The 13587-nt window shown below is 44.1% G+C and overlaps 1 protein-coding gene across 1 annotated transcript in view; it reads right to left on the bottom strand.

The window, feature by feature from the left end:
- The window catches only part of CACNA1B (calcium voltage-gated channel subunit alpha1 B), a 300523-nt gene that overhangs the window by 120954 nt on the left and 165982 nt on the right, over nucleotides 1-13587 (bottom strand). Inside the window, exons 12-13 of the mRNA XM_082009035.1 lie at nucleotides 11905-12114; nucleotides 2691-2803 (exon numbers count right to left, since the gene is read on the bottom strand). Of these exons, the coding sequence (XP_081865161.1) occupies nucleotides 2691-2803; nucleotides 11905-12114 (323 nt within the window). The remainder of the gene's footprint in view (nucleotides 1-2690; nucleotides 2804-11904; nucleotides 12115-13587) is intronic.

The raw sequence follows: 13587 nt of genomic DNA, 5'->3' as shown, positions 1-13587 counted from the left end.
AAAATTTCTTCCGTAGATCTAGTCTAATTCTCCCCTCTTTTAGTTTAAAACCCTTACTCCTTGTCCTGTCACTACAGACCCTGCTAAAAAGTCTGTCCCCATCTTTCTTCTAAGCCCCTCTCAGCCCTGGCAGCTGCACTAAGGTCTCCCCGGAGCCTTCTCTGCTCCAGGCTGAGCCCCCCCAGCTCTCCCAGCCTGTCCTCCCAGCAGAGCTGTTCCAGCCCTCGGAGCATTGCTGGGGCCTCCTCTGGCCCTGCTCCAACAGGTCCATGTCTCTCCTGTGCCGAGGGCTCCAGATCTGGACGCACCCCCCAGAGCAGAATCCCCTCCCTCGCCCCGCCGGTCACGCAGCTTTGGGGGCAGCCCAGGACACTGTTGGCTCTGGGCTGCGAGCACAGGTTGCCAGCTCGTGTCCAGCTTCTCACCCACCAGGACCCCCAAGTCCTTCTCCATGGGGCTGCTCTCCAACCCTTCATCCCCAGCCTGTGCTGATACCAGGGGTTGCCCCCACCCAGGTGCAAGACCCTGCACTTGGCCTTGTTGAACCTCCTGAGGTTCACAGGGGCCCATTCCTAGAGCTTGTCCAGCTCCCTCTGGATGGCATCCCATCCCTCAGGCGTGTCAACCACACGACTCAGTTTGGTGCCATCTGCAAACTTGCTGAGAGTGCACTCGATCCCACTATGTCATTGATGATGAGATTAAAGAGTACTGGTCCCAGTATGAACCCATGAGGGACACTGTTCATCACCAATATCCATCTGGACATCGAGCCATTGACCACTACCCTCTGGATGCAACCATCCAACCAATTCCTCATCTACCCAACTGTCCATCCATCAAATCCATATCTCACCAATTTAGAGAGAAGGATGTTGTGGGAGGCAGTGTCAAAGGCCTTACAGAAGTCCAGATAGATGATGTCGGTATCTCTTCCCTTGTCCACGGATGTGGTCACTCCATCATAGAAGGTCACTAGTTTGGTCAGGCAGGACTTGCCTGTGGTGAAGCCATGCTGGCTGTCTTGAATCACCTCCCTGTCCTCCATGTGCCATAGCATAGCTTCTAGGAGGATCTGTGTCTGATCTAGTGCCTGCCACTAGACAATGCAAACAAGGCAGTAACACCCTTAAAAGACCAACTAGGCAATATTACTTGGCTGCCAAAAGTCTTTGACTCAGCTTACAGAAGCTGGGGTCTTTGGGCATGCACTGAACTTAATGAAAGCTGGGTGTCAGCCCCCTTATATTCTGTGGGCGCACTCGTCATTCCAGCCTTTGCAGGACATCTTGCCGGTACAGTTAAACCTTGCCATGGATTGGCTGCCTTTAGCTGAAGGGAGCCTCTCTGCCCTCCTTGGATTAGGTGCCAACTCTGAATGTGCAGACATCCAGTTATCTTACATTATCCGTGTTATTTGTGCTCTGGTTTCCTCCCACAACAGTTAGAGTCTGTGTATTATCCTTTGGGCTATGCAGCCAGAAAGAGTGACACAATGCATTTCAGTGCTCTGAGCCACCACCAGCTGTGATGGACACCCCAGAGAGGAGACCCCCACATGTGGTGCAGCCTGATGCAACACCTCAGTCCATTGGACACAGATTCCTGGGCTGGATGGTTTCATCTCAAAGTCTATTTAGCTCTGAGCTTTTCTGCTGACACTGCCAAAAAGAGAAGGTGGCTCTACCTGTAGTCTTGGGTTTAGGAGTGGTCACACACCGAAGGTAAGAATACCTCCTCCTCCCTGGTGGGAGCAGAGCTGAAGCAAGGAACTTTGCTCCATGGGGGAAAGGAATGACTCTCATATTTTGGCCATAAAGAATAGAAACAACAGACTAAACCTTGGAGAGAAGGGCTGGATGACATGTACAATGACCTGAACTGTTTTCCCCTTGCCCATGGCTGTATCATAAGCTTTGTATCTGGTTTGTTAAAGAAACCTTACAGACCGATTCCTGCCCTGGGATGCAGTGCTCAGCCCACACTAAAGGTAAGAGAAGCCAAATTAACCTCTGTGAGGACAGATTACAGCCTAATAGCTTTTAATGAATAAATTAACATCTGGATGCAACTTTGTTAAGCAGAGTCAAAACTGGTCCCACTATTCCCACTTCAAAGCTATATTTTTAGCACGAAGGGCAGAACCTGTGCTTATGCAATAAATGGATGTGAATTATTGCCTTTCTGTCACCTGATCATGTATTTAGACTTCTACTTCTGGGCACTCATCTCTGAAAAGTGCTGCCTATGTATCCTGAGGTAAAGGCCATTAAATGGGTGATAGGGGAGATGAGCAATAAGATGTGTGGGATTTTTTGTCTTTCAATCACCTCATTTAAACAGGAGAGAGATTCTCTCAGTAATCAGAGCATTTACTGGTGCTGATGCTGCGAACACCCTGTAGCTTGCTGAGGAAATGAAATCCCCAGCTGTCACATTTCTTCAAAAAGAACGATAACTAGGGGAAGCTTAATGTGCTTCGCTGCAGCTAATTTATACAATGACTACTCCCCGCCGAAGACACACAGCACCGTTTCCCATGGATCCCCATACTCGCCCTTAAATCATAGAATCATAGAATAGTTTGGGTTGGAAGGGACCTTTAAAGGTCACCTAGTCCAATCCCCCTACAGTGACCCCATCAAATAACGGGAGAGCCACACACTACATCCACACACCAGCCTACTCACCCCAAAGTCAAAGCAGTTGAATGAAGAGTGGAAGTAATTTCTTGGCCCCAGTCCATACATCTTCAAAGACATCTCAGTAAGGAACAGACCCAGAAAAACAAACTCCGCGAAATCTGGAAACAGGAAGAGAAATTAAATTAGTCCACAAGACCTTGGTAGGCAAATCTCTTCATGTGGGGAACAATGCTAATTTTTCGCAATACAGACTGCCTTCTGCCAGAAGAAAATCCCTTTGCAATGGCAAACAAGACCCCGAGGACAGTTTCACATAATTATTTCTATATGCACATGAGCGGAATTCAGCCTTCAATAACTGTGAAGGCAATGTTTCATGTGTACTGTGGGAAGGTTGGTATGAGCATTAAATAATATTCTCCTCGCCTTTGTAAAGGAATTTCAAAAGAAAACTCTGGATCTAATATTTCTAAAGGTCTAATTTAATTGCACAGATAACGTTTTGCAAATGTATGTTTGCGACTTCTGTACCTACACGAGACAGGCGCTTTTGGGAGAGGGGTATAAGCTTTTGTAACACCCTCTCATGATAAAATACCTTCATACCCAACTGAACTGCTGCCTCTGAGATCTCCTTTTCAGAGGTGTTGTGTCTACTGTTAGCACATAGCCACGTTTATTTTTATTATGCCTGTATAACCATATAATTATGGAAGAGCAAGATCTGCTTCCTTCTGCTTCACATATCACAGGCAAATAGGCTGTGCAGCTTTTGATGGGAAAATTTATCACCTATGATGAAACAAAGGGCAGAAAGAACATAGCTGGAGACTTCAGTTTCCAGATCAAGTTTTTAGGACTTGAAGCTACAGAAAACACTGCCTTTGGCATTTTAGTCATGCAAGTTGAGATCTGGAGGCCAATAAGCAACAAGCAACAGTGGAATGTTAAAACAAAACACATAAAGGGCAAAAAAACACTACCAAAACAAACCAAATAGTATAAGGCAAACCCCCTCTCTCTAGAGAAAAGATGAGGAAAAGAATCAAACTTCGAAAGGTGGAGATTAATAACATTGCTTAGCGCAGCACAGAAGGCTCTCGGATGCTGTAGCAGCGCAGGTGCTGCCGGAAAGTCATCTTCTGTAATTTCAGTTTTACGATTCTAGGAACGATAAAGACAAGATGGTGCCAAAGTTTTCTCAAAGGTACACACAGACTGACAAGAGGCAACAGATACACGTTGCAACAAGGAAAATTTCAGCTAGATAATCCTGAATCCCAGGTGCTGTACATCTCCTGTAATATGCGGCTTCAGCTAACAAGCATGGGGAAAGAGAGAAGAGGGAACGAGGGTCCTTTCAAACTGCATGGCTTCCATTGCACGTTCATACTGAGTGAGCACGGTTGGCCCAGGTCCATCTCTCATTGCTGCTTGTCTTTTGAAATTGCTTGAAAAATACAGCTTCAATTATCAAAAAATAATTAAAAAAGGGGTTTACATTTTAAATGAGAGTCCTGAAATATAATGGGCATAAAGTTAACTGGCATCCAGGAAGCACTAACTAGATGAGAAAGGTAGTATTAATGCTTCAGCGAGGAGCCTACAAGGACATCTGCCAACATGTGCAACACGGGAAGAAATACCAGGAGGGCATTAATTATACCATGTAACCTACTCTCCTTGAAAATAAGAGCAACATCATTAAAGGAGACTATCAAGGGCAAAGTGTTCACATTTGAGGATCAAGATGACAAAGTATGAGGGTCTTTTCTTTCCTTTCTGACATCAGACACAACAGCTCAGGGAGCAAACAGTTGTTCCCAACACAAGGTAATCATCCACAGTTACACTGGCAATCCATCTGACTATTCGAGTGCAGAGGGTGTGAGAAAGGGATGAGGTCAACCCATGTTAGGCATAAAATCAGACGGCTGACAAGTCCAATGATATAAAAATACAGAATTTTTAAAAAACACGAGCTCAGCAGTATTGAATTTCCTTGCGCATAACTAAAAAGATCACAATTGTGAAGTAGTAAAAATGTTAAAATTCTTAATTATTAATAGCTGGCCCCGTAAATCAGAAGCTTAAACTAGCTTCCAGGCCAGACCCTGAACTTCCATTCTGCACCCTATGTACTTTGGAAATGTTAGGAAACAGAAGGCAAAACTCCCCCAGTAAAGCAGATGCATCTTCTCTAGGGTTGGAAGAATTTGTGCTGCTGCTGTCACCTATTTCAGTCATTAGCTCAGAGGGAAAGCTTGCGCCACAAGAGTCCCTCCCTTGCTGGGAGGTTATCACTCCCATCTTTGGTTTCACACTCCGCAGAGCTCAGCAAGCCCATCAGAGCTCATTGGAATGACTTCAATGTGAAGTCTCCTTATCACGAGGATTGATATCAAACCATTCTTTGAAACCGGTGGCCTTTCTTAGTTAGCAGACAAAACTTAAAATCTTAGGGAGGAGCTGTAGATCAGACCTACAGAAAGCATTGCACAACCTCTACCTGCTTCCTATCTCACTCTGACAGGGAGATTCTTATCCTCTTATCTATCCAACAAACCCACCTTTAAGAGTTACAATTCAGGTGTGCCCCATACACTTTCACAAAATAACAAAAATACTAGGTAGGGGTTTTCTACTGTAATTTTCACCAGCAGATCTCGGTACACCTTGCCAAGACAATTACCATCACTTCAAAAGAAGAAAAAGGAGGAAAGAAACAAGGATAAACATTCAATCACCCATCCAGCAGCAGTATGAATAAAAACCAGGTATCAACAACGCAGTGTTCCATCATCGGACTGACATATCCTGCAAACACACATGCAAAACCAGAATATCACAGGAGAAAAAGAGCTGGCAAATGCCCTAAGTAAAACAGAATCAAGAAATATTTGATTTAAGAAAAAAAAAGAAACATTAGAAACTCAGGACATCCAAGAAACAACTTCCTTCTGCTGCTCTTGAAAGAACCACCCAACTTGTCCTTTCACAGCTGACGAATCCCATCTAGATCAGAGTTCAAAACAGGCAGCAATAGCTATAGTTCAGCAGGTACCAGATCCTACAAATCATAGCACTGTAAGGACAAGGGATGGAGGCACGGAGGCACAGAAAATATGGACATAGTGAACTCCTGGTGCAGAAGGAATTGACTTGAAATGAATCAGCTTGTCCAGCGGACAGATCAGAAACACGATTTCTTCTGACGTGGCCCTGCCCATATAATTGAAAATGCAATTTCATTGTTTGGACCTCCTGGTATTCAGATCCCACATGTAATTTAATATGCCTTAAGCAGAAGCATTTTGTAATGTGATTTAAAGAAAAAAAGTTTGATACAAATACTCTTATTTAATTTCAAATTTGTGCTATTGGCAAAGGCCGTGCTACCACCTTTTTGACCCATACGTTTGAATTAGATAGTTAGCATCTCTTTTTTGTCAATTACATATGGATTAATCCCATTTCTGTCCAATCTCCAAGTCCAATGTCATTAGGAGCAGGTGCAGAGGCTGTTGCTTTGGTTTCCTCTCTTCATCCTCCTCACACATTAAACCAACCAGGAGGACAACCTCGGCGAAGTACATCTTCTTCCTCTTTGACAAAGCAGACATGAAATGTTCAGCAGACATAAATAAATATGCTCGTTTCAGAAAGCCTTTTCCTCACAATTGCAAATGCTGCATATTTACATCCAGAGGGAGCTGGCTATCTACTTCAAAGACAAACACAACATCATCAAAAAAAGCCTAATTGTACCAAACACATTGTTCAGCATTGCGTGGCACACAGGGAAAACGTTCTTAGGCCATAATGGCTAAAATACTGTTTTCAAATTCTGTATTTATCAGAAAGGAGACATTCTGGATCTTGTTTTCAGACAGATATAAATTTAGGAGCAAGTTAAGGTTCACTGTAGTGTTAGCTGGAGAAACATGGAGAGCGCTGCTTCGTGAAGGGCAGCCACAGGGGAAGGGAAGCCTGAAGAGAGGGCTCTCAAGTGAAACCTCATTAATCAAATCCTAAAACCTTCTCACCATGGTCCCTAAAGCTCACCCCGTGGAAGCCAGAGAGCTCTGGTTCCAGCCTTCTTCCACAGCTTTAGCCAGAGGAACAGGAGACCAGCACCATCTCTGCTGGCCTCCTGCACAGCATAGGGCACGCAAATGTGTTCAGCTCTTCCCACATCAGGCTTGCAACTTCTGCTCAAGCTACAGCATGTATTTTAAAAAGGCACAGTCCTGACTTAAAACCTCTTAACACTGCACCTCTACTGTGTGCCCACATTATGGATTTTGTTGGTTTGTTGCCCCCAGTTGAAGATGCATCTTTGCTGCTACTAGATCTCACTGATGCTTTCCTAGGTTAGATTACAGAGTTGTCTTCTGACAGAAGTCTCTTCTTTCTGAGAATACTGGCAATGGTGGAAATTAGAGCAAACAGATGACAATCATGGATGGCTCCATGAAATATATACGTTTATAGGGAACTGCAACTTATTTGACTGAAGGCCCATGCTTCAGTGGGCAGAACATGCCATATGTCCATGTGCAGTACGACAAAACTCCTATTGCAATTTGGCACTGGACATACAGAGAAGGAAAATCTCTGATCTAATTTGGGGATAATTACAGGGGCATAAAGTATGTCCCGTTATTCATCATAGCCCAAGAATTCAAAGACTTTCTCATCAACCCTTTCAGTAAGACTAAAGAAATCCCAAGCCCCTTTCTAAAGCTCCTACAGTTCCTTTTCCAAAGCAGTTGCATCAGTATGGAATATCAAACAGAGAAAGCTAATCAGAACAATTCAAGAACAGAAAAGTTAAAAGAAAAGACCAAGGGAAAAATAAATCAATGCAGGCTTTTACCAACCATTCTTCAAGTAAAATTAATTTGTAATGTAATTAAATGTTTCCCTGGAGGGACAGGTATAATTGAATTAGAGGTGCCTGGGTAGAGTTTCAGGGTTTAGCAGATCCTCCCAGACTTTAATGCACTCCTCTCCTGCTGCTACAGTTCACAAAACTCCTCATCAGTTCATTTCTAAGCACCTTCCATGAAACAACATAATTAGAATTGGCTATTTCTCTCCTGCTCTACAGCAGACTAATCGAGTCCTGCTCCTCTGTAGCGAAGTTCACTCATCATGGATTAACTTTCAAGCCATTTTTAAACTCTGTCACTCTTACAGTTAAAGGATTTCGCCAAGTATTTCCAGGAGCTCTTTAAAATCTCCTGGTTTTGTGATGTCTTGTTCTGCCTATATTTAATGGATTTGTGCACTAATCTTGGGCAGAACAGGGCTTTCAAGGAGCACTCCTTGAGGGCTAAACCACAGCTGGGCTCATTCACAAGCGTGTTTAACTGCAGGGTTCATCAGGCTGGCTGCGGTTTAGTGCGTGCAGGAGTGAGAGGGGCCAAGTCCAGCCTTACTGCGATTGTAACAACAAAACAACCAGTTAGTCCACACAAAGTCCCACATACCGTAAGGTGTAAAATATTCCCTGTATTCAATATTAAACTTTGGATTAGCAGGAATAATTATGCTATGAAAACTATACCATCCCCAGGAAAGCAGGCAGAAACCTTTAGGTCATTACTGATGCAAGGACAGGCGTGAATACAATACTACAGCTCCTCATCCTGAAAAGTTGGGAGAGTTTGGAGGTATGGGACTCATGTAATTTAAATGGTTGAGCTTCTAAGCCTTTTCAGTGGTCAATTCTCAGAAGAAATTGTTCTAAAATGACATTAAAATAGGTTTCTTCCCAGAGTTTCCACTACACTACCCCGTAAGACATACCAGACACAATCCTCCCCAGAATGAACCCATGGCACCTCTGCTTCTTGTCTTGGAGAAAACTCTCTTTGAAAAAAAAAAGAAAACCAACAAAAAACCAAGAGACAATTATCTAGAGTATCTTAGAATTTCCATGACAAGCATTCATTCTGCACCTCTGACTTTTACTCTGTCATGGGGGCTAATCTTGTACCACTCCACTTCAAGACCCAATGCTTATACCTATATGAGAACAGCCACAAAACATATGATTTCTCAGATATTCTGGTTTTGTCTGTGACCCACCTCTATGTTGCCTCTCACCAATTACAGTGGTGTTTCCAGCAGTGTTTCTCCGTAGCCACTAGTATTTCTTTTAGTGAATCGAAGGGATTGATTTGTGAAACATCTGTCCAGGTGTTTCCATATGGACAAAGGACACTTAAGTCTTACAAGTAAATGGCAGTGCAATGACACAAAGACATAAAAAGGCCAGACAAGACACAGGAAAGCACCTATGGCTGGGAGATGCCTGGGATTTAACACCCTAGAATACATGGTTGTTTGGTGTTTGCTGACTTTTCCATTAAAAATAAGTCAATGGGATCACTCGTTCTTAGCTAGGTGGTACCCAGCACCAAGAAATTAAAGTATGCTCCTCAAATGTTTCTGAAACTAATTCATGATACTGGGTATTATGGACACATGCAGAGCTCCTGGCAGAAGGATCCACCCCAATCCCTGACCCCAGGCACAACACAATTTCATCCTTCCCTATTTTTCTGTCTTCAGCCGAGGTAGTTTGGGAGCCTAATTTGTGGTCTCTGTCCCAGATACATTTCCCACCTGGAGGTGTACCTTTAATTCTAATCAACAGAAACATCACTTTCAGCTCTCATATGAACATTAAGTAGAAGTTACTGGCACATGGATTTCTTTATGTTCTCTTAGAAATGTATAAAGTGTTCCTGAAACTGAGTTTGTAAACCTGAAGCCTTCTTTTTTGAGTTGAGAGACCTAAAGTGTTTTTTTTTCTAGACATCTACTCCTAATTCAAGAGGAAATCCTAAGCCTCAAACTTCTAATTACTCTGCCAATCTACCTTATTATTTTCTCTGTTAAGTTTAGGAAATTAATAAGCAAGGCTAACCTGTCTGTGTAGCCTGTCTCTCTTCTCAGTCTAAATCTTGGGGAAAAAAAAGAACAACCCCCCCAAAAATCCACACAAACAAACCCAGCATTGAAAGAAGTTTCTGTCCTTCTTATGCATATCTCATTATAGCTCCAGTTACCTGATGGTATTAAATATTTCAGCAAACATTAATAGGGAGTTTTTTGAAGTTAGAGCAGCTAGTGTTCTTGACCTCTTAGTCTATAAAAAAAAAACTTCAAAAGTTTATTTCCTTATAATAAGGTAAGACCTAAGGATCTGGGGCTAGAAATATTTAAGTATCTAATTGATATAGAAATCAAGGAAAATCAGATAGAGAAGTATCTTTAATGATCTAAGCCAAAATTATTAAGATAGACTGTTTGAAATATTTTGGGTTTTTTTCCCTCGTCTTCCGTTTGCTTGCTTCAGAAGTTCTACTTAACAAGTTCTGAACTAACCATATCTGAATATCAAATGCTGAACAAAAGATTCATTCCTGGCTGCTTCATAGAGTCAAAAGTGGCCAATGTAACGGCTCTGTCTTCCAGAAACCAGCCCTCCATCCCTTCCTTTCAGTAGGAAAAACTCCCACTTTCAGTGTCACCATATTCTTACTCTACCAATTTCCACAACTTTTCCAGGTCTAGGAGTCATAGCCTACAACCTTCATTAAAATAAACAGAAAAGCTCCATCCCTCACTTTCCACTTTTTTTTAAAACAGGCTCTATGAGCAAGTCTGCAACCTCAGTGTAGCACCATGATGTGTAAAGGCTCTGATTGCAGAAAGCTGCCTCCATTTATTATTCATCATATGACAAAACAATACACAATTTAAAAAAAAACAATCAAACTTCAAAAGCGCTTATAGACTATGTGAAGCCTGAACTGATAGATGACCACAGGAACCACGCTAAAACAAAACTGTTTGCACAAATATAGTATAACCTTCTGTATGGTGTTATTTCTATCACTATTGTACATATTTTCACAGAAGGGCATCGTGACATCTATCCCATTTATCACACACCATTAGTAAGGAAGGCATGGTTACAAAAAAAGACCTGTAAAGTTGCAACCTTTTAAAGAGCATTACAATAATTGCTACAACTGTAGTGAATTGCCCAGGTCGCCAAGAAGGCCAACAGTATCCTGGCTTGTATCAGCAATAGTGTGGCCAGCAGGAGCAGGGCAGTGATCGTGCCCCTGTGCTCAGCACTGGTGAGGCCGCACCTTGAATACTTTGTTCAGTTTTGGGCTCCTCGCTACAAGAAGGATGTTGAGGTGCTGGAGTGTGTCCAGAGAAGGGCAACGGAGCTGGGGAGGCGTCTGGAGCACAAGTCTGATGAGGAGCGGCTGAGGGAACTGGGGGTGTTCAGTCTGGAGAAGAGGAGGCTGAGGGGAGACCTTATCGCTCTCTACAACTACCTGAAAGGGGGTTGTGGTGAGGTGGGGGTTGGTCTCTTCTCCCAAGTAACTAGTGATAGGACAAGAGGAAATGGCCTCAAGTTGTGCCGGGGAGGTTTAGATTGGATATTAGGAAAAATTTCTTCACCGAGAGTGGTCAAGCATTGGAACAGGCTGCCCAGGGAGGTGGTGGAGTCACCATCACTAGAAGTGTTCAAAACATATGTGGATGTGGCGCTTCGGGACATGGTTTAGGGGGCATGGTGGCATTGGGTTAATGACTGGACTTGATGATCTTGAAGGTCCTTTCCAACCTTAGTGATTCTGTGTGAATTAATATATGATTCTATAAGCAAAGATAGACGTTTTTATCTCCCAGGTAGCACTGGCCATTGCACGTGTTGCTATCCCTTCGACATCAGAGCTGGCAGAGCTTTAAGTATGTCCACAACAGAAATCACCCTCGGATGCAGATCAGCTGCAAAGTGGCATGAATTCTGCAGTTCTCTGGGCAGACGCTGATAAGACAGAGAAGCCTGCCTTTACCCAAACACAGAGCCATTTCCCCTCCTTTTCATAAAGCCTGCTACAGAACAAAACCTCCTGCTGTGTCACAAGGTTTAAACGTGGTTGAATCTGAAGTTTCAGATATCAGGATAAGTTTAGAATAGCATTCCCATCTCAAACCAGTATCATGTCCTGGTGGATTTTCTCTGATTTGTATGACTCAATTACTCATGAGTTACTAGAACCACTCGTTAATGCATTTTTGACCCTCCTCTGAGGGAGGCATAGGAAGCCAAAAACCAGACCTCGTGGGGATGTGACAGCATGGGGATGTGACAGCAGTGTTCAGAGTGATCAAAAATGCAAGGTCTCGTTAGAGGAAAGGCGGAGTCCCCGATACTCACACAACGCAGTGGTGAGCTTCTCCGGCTGATCGTAGTGCACCATCGCGACGCAGAGCGTGTTGAGGGCGACCACGCAGAGGACGATCCAGTAGAAGCTCTGAGCTTTCACCATGCGCCGAATGAAGAACCGGAACATTTTCTCTTTCCTCCTGAAGTAGGACGAGCTCTCGTTCTTCCCACTCTTCAAACTGGCACGAGCAAAAGGAGACCCTGGGACAGAAAAAAGAGTCACCACACCACATCCCGGCAGGCGAAAAGCCAGAGGACGTTCCTGGACACACAGACCCTTCCCCAAAGCACTGGAAACGCAGCTGAGCAGAAAGCTGGGCACATTGACCATGGGCTGAGCAAGGGCATCTCGCTTGCAATGACGTTGTGAGGGATGAAAGGCTGGGATTTTAAAACTTCATGAATGAATGCCCAGCTCCACCACTAAAGAAAGTGGGCTTCCAGCCCTTTGAAGCAATCTTGACCATCCCAGTTTAACTCTCAACTTTTGGGTTCCTAGTTGACTGGAGGGACAGAAAGCACTAGGCATAGTGGTGTATCTGCCTATGGTGTGAGCACATCCTCTCAGAGCTGGGTAGCTGGCAACAGGTAAGCTGATCCCTATTTCCCCTGCTCCAAGGACCTGGCAAAGACCCAGTCATTACTACTGAACTGAGTGAAGTCCCCTTATTTTACTTTCTGACTTCATGCATTTCTACAGCAGAGATCTCAATCTGCCTCCATGCATCGTATTTTGGGCACAGCTACTCATTTGTGTCAATTCTGCCTATATCAGCTACATTTCGACTCTGGTCTGAAACCCTGGAAAAGAGGCAAATGTTTTAACAGTAGGAAGCGGACACAAGAAATTAATTCTAACGTAAGCTCTCCCCCTGTGGTAGCAGGCACTGTTCAAACGAGTGATGAAAAGGCAATCTCCGGCCAGTGCTGAGGCAGGAGAAATCAGCACACGTTAGTAACGAACACAGGCATCCATTGGAGTTCCTCTGCAACGGCCACAGATGCTGTTGCAACAGGGCAAATCGTGATTGCCGCAGGCTGTCTGCTACCTGTTTCACGCTGTGAAATTGGTAAATTGGTAGCGAACCTTGTTTCGAGATGATTTGTGGTAAGGCAATATGCTATTGCCCTTGCCCACCACGGGACGGGGCCTCCCAGCAGGTAGGGCTGACCAGGACGCATGCCGTCCTGTCTTGGACCAAGCACCATGAGAGCAGGTGACTTGCATGGGCTGTTGTTGGGGTTACATGAACAAAGTGTTCTGTCTGTGGCAGCCAAATTTTTCAGTGTGCTCGATCACATTTCAACACTTGGAAAGAGTGAGAATCTCACCCTGTTTTAATCCTGCAATAACATCAAACACAGCACTCATAGAAAGGAAGAAGCATCCAGATGTGACAACAATGGATTCTCCAAGCCTCACAGCTACACAAGAGCATGCTTCGCCATCTCCCCAATAGAAAGCAAGCTCTTTGCTTCATTCCACATTTCTGGCCATCTGCCAACACGTCAAATGCAGAGCTAGCCCTGGCCAGGCTTTGAACAAACTCCTTATTGCCAGCTCCCATCCAGAGGGACCTGGACAAGCTCAAGGAATGGGCCCCTGTGAACCTCAGGAGGTTCAACAAGGCCAAGTGCAGGGTCCTGCACCTGGGTTGGGGCAACCCCTGGTAT

Source organism: Phaethon aethereus (assembly GCF_964289735.1).
Source record: "Phaethon aethereus genome assembly, chromosome: 20".
NCBI lineage: Eukaryota > Metazoa > Chordata > Aves > Phaethontiformes > Phaethontidae > Phaethon > Phaethon aethereus.
This window is presented reverse-complemented; position numbering and strand designations above follow the sequence as displayed.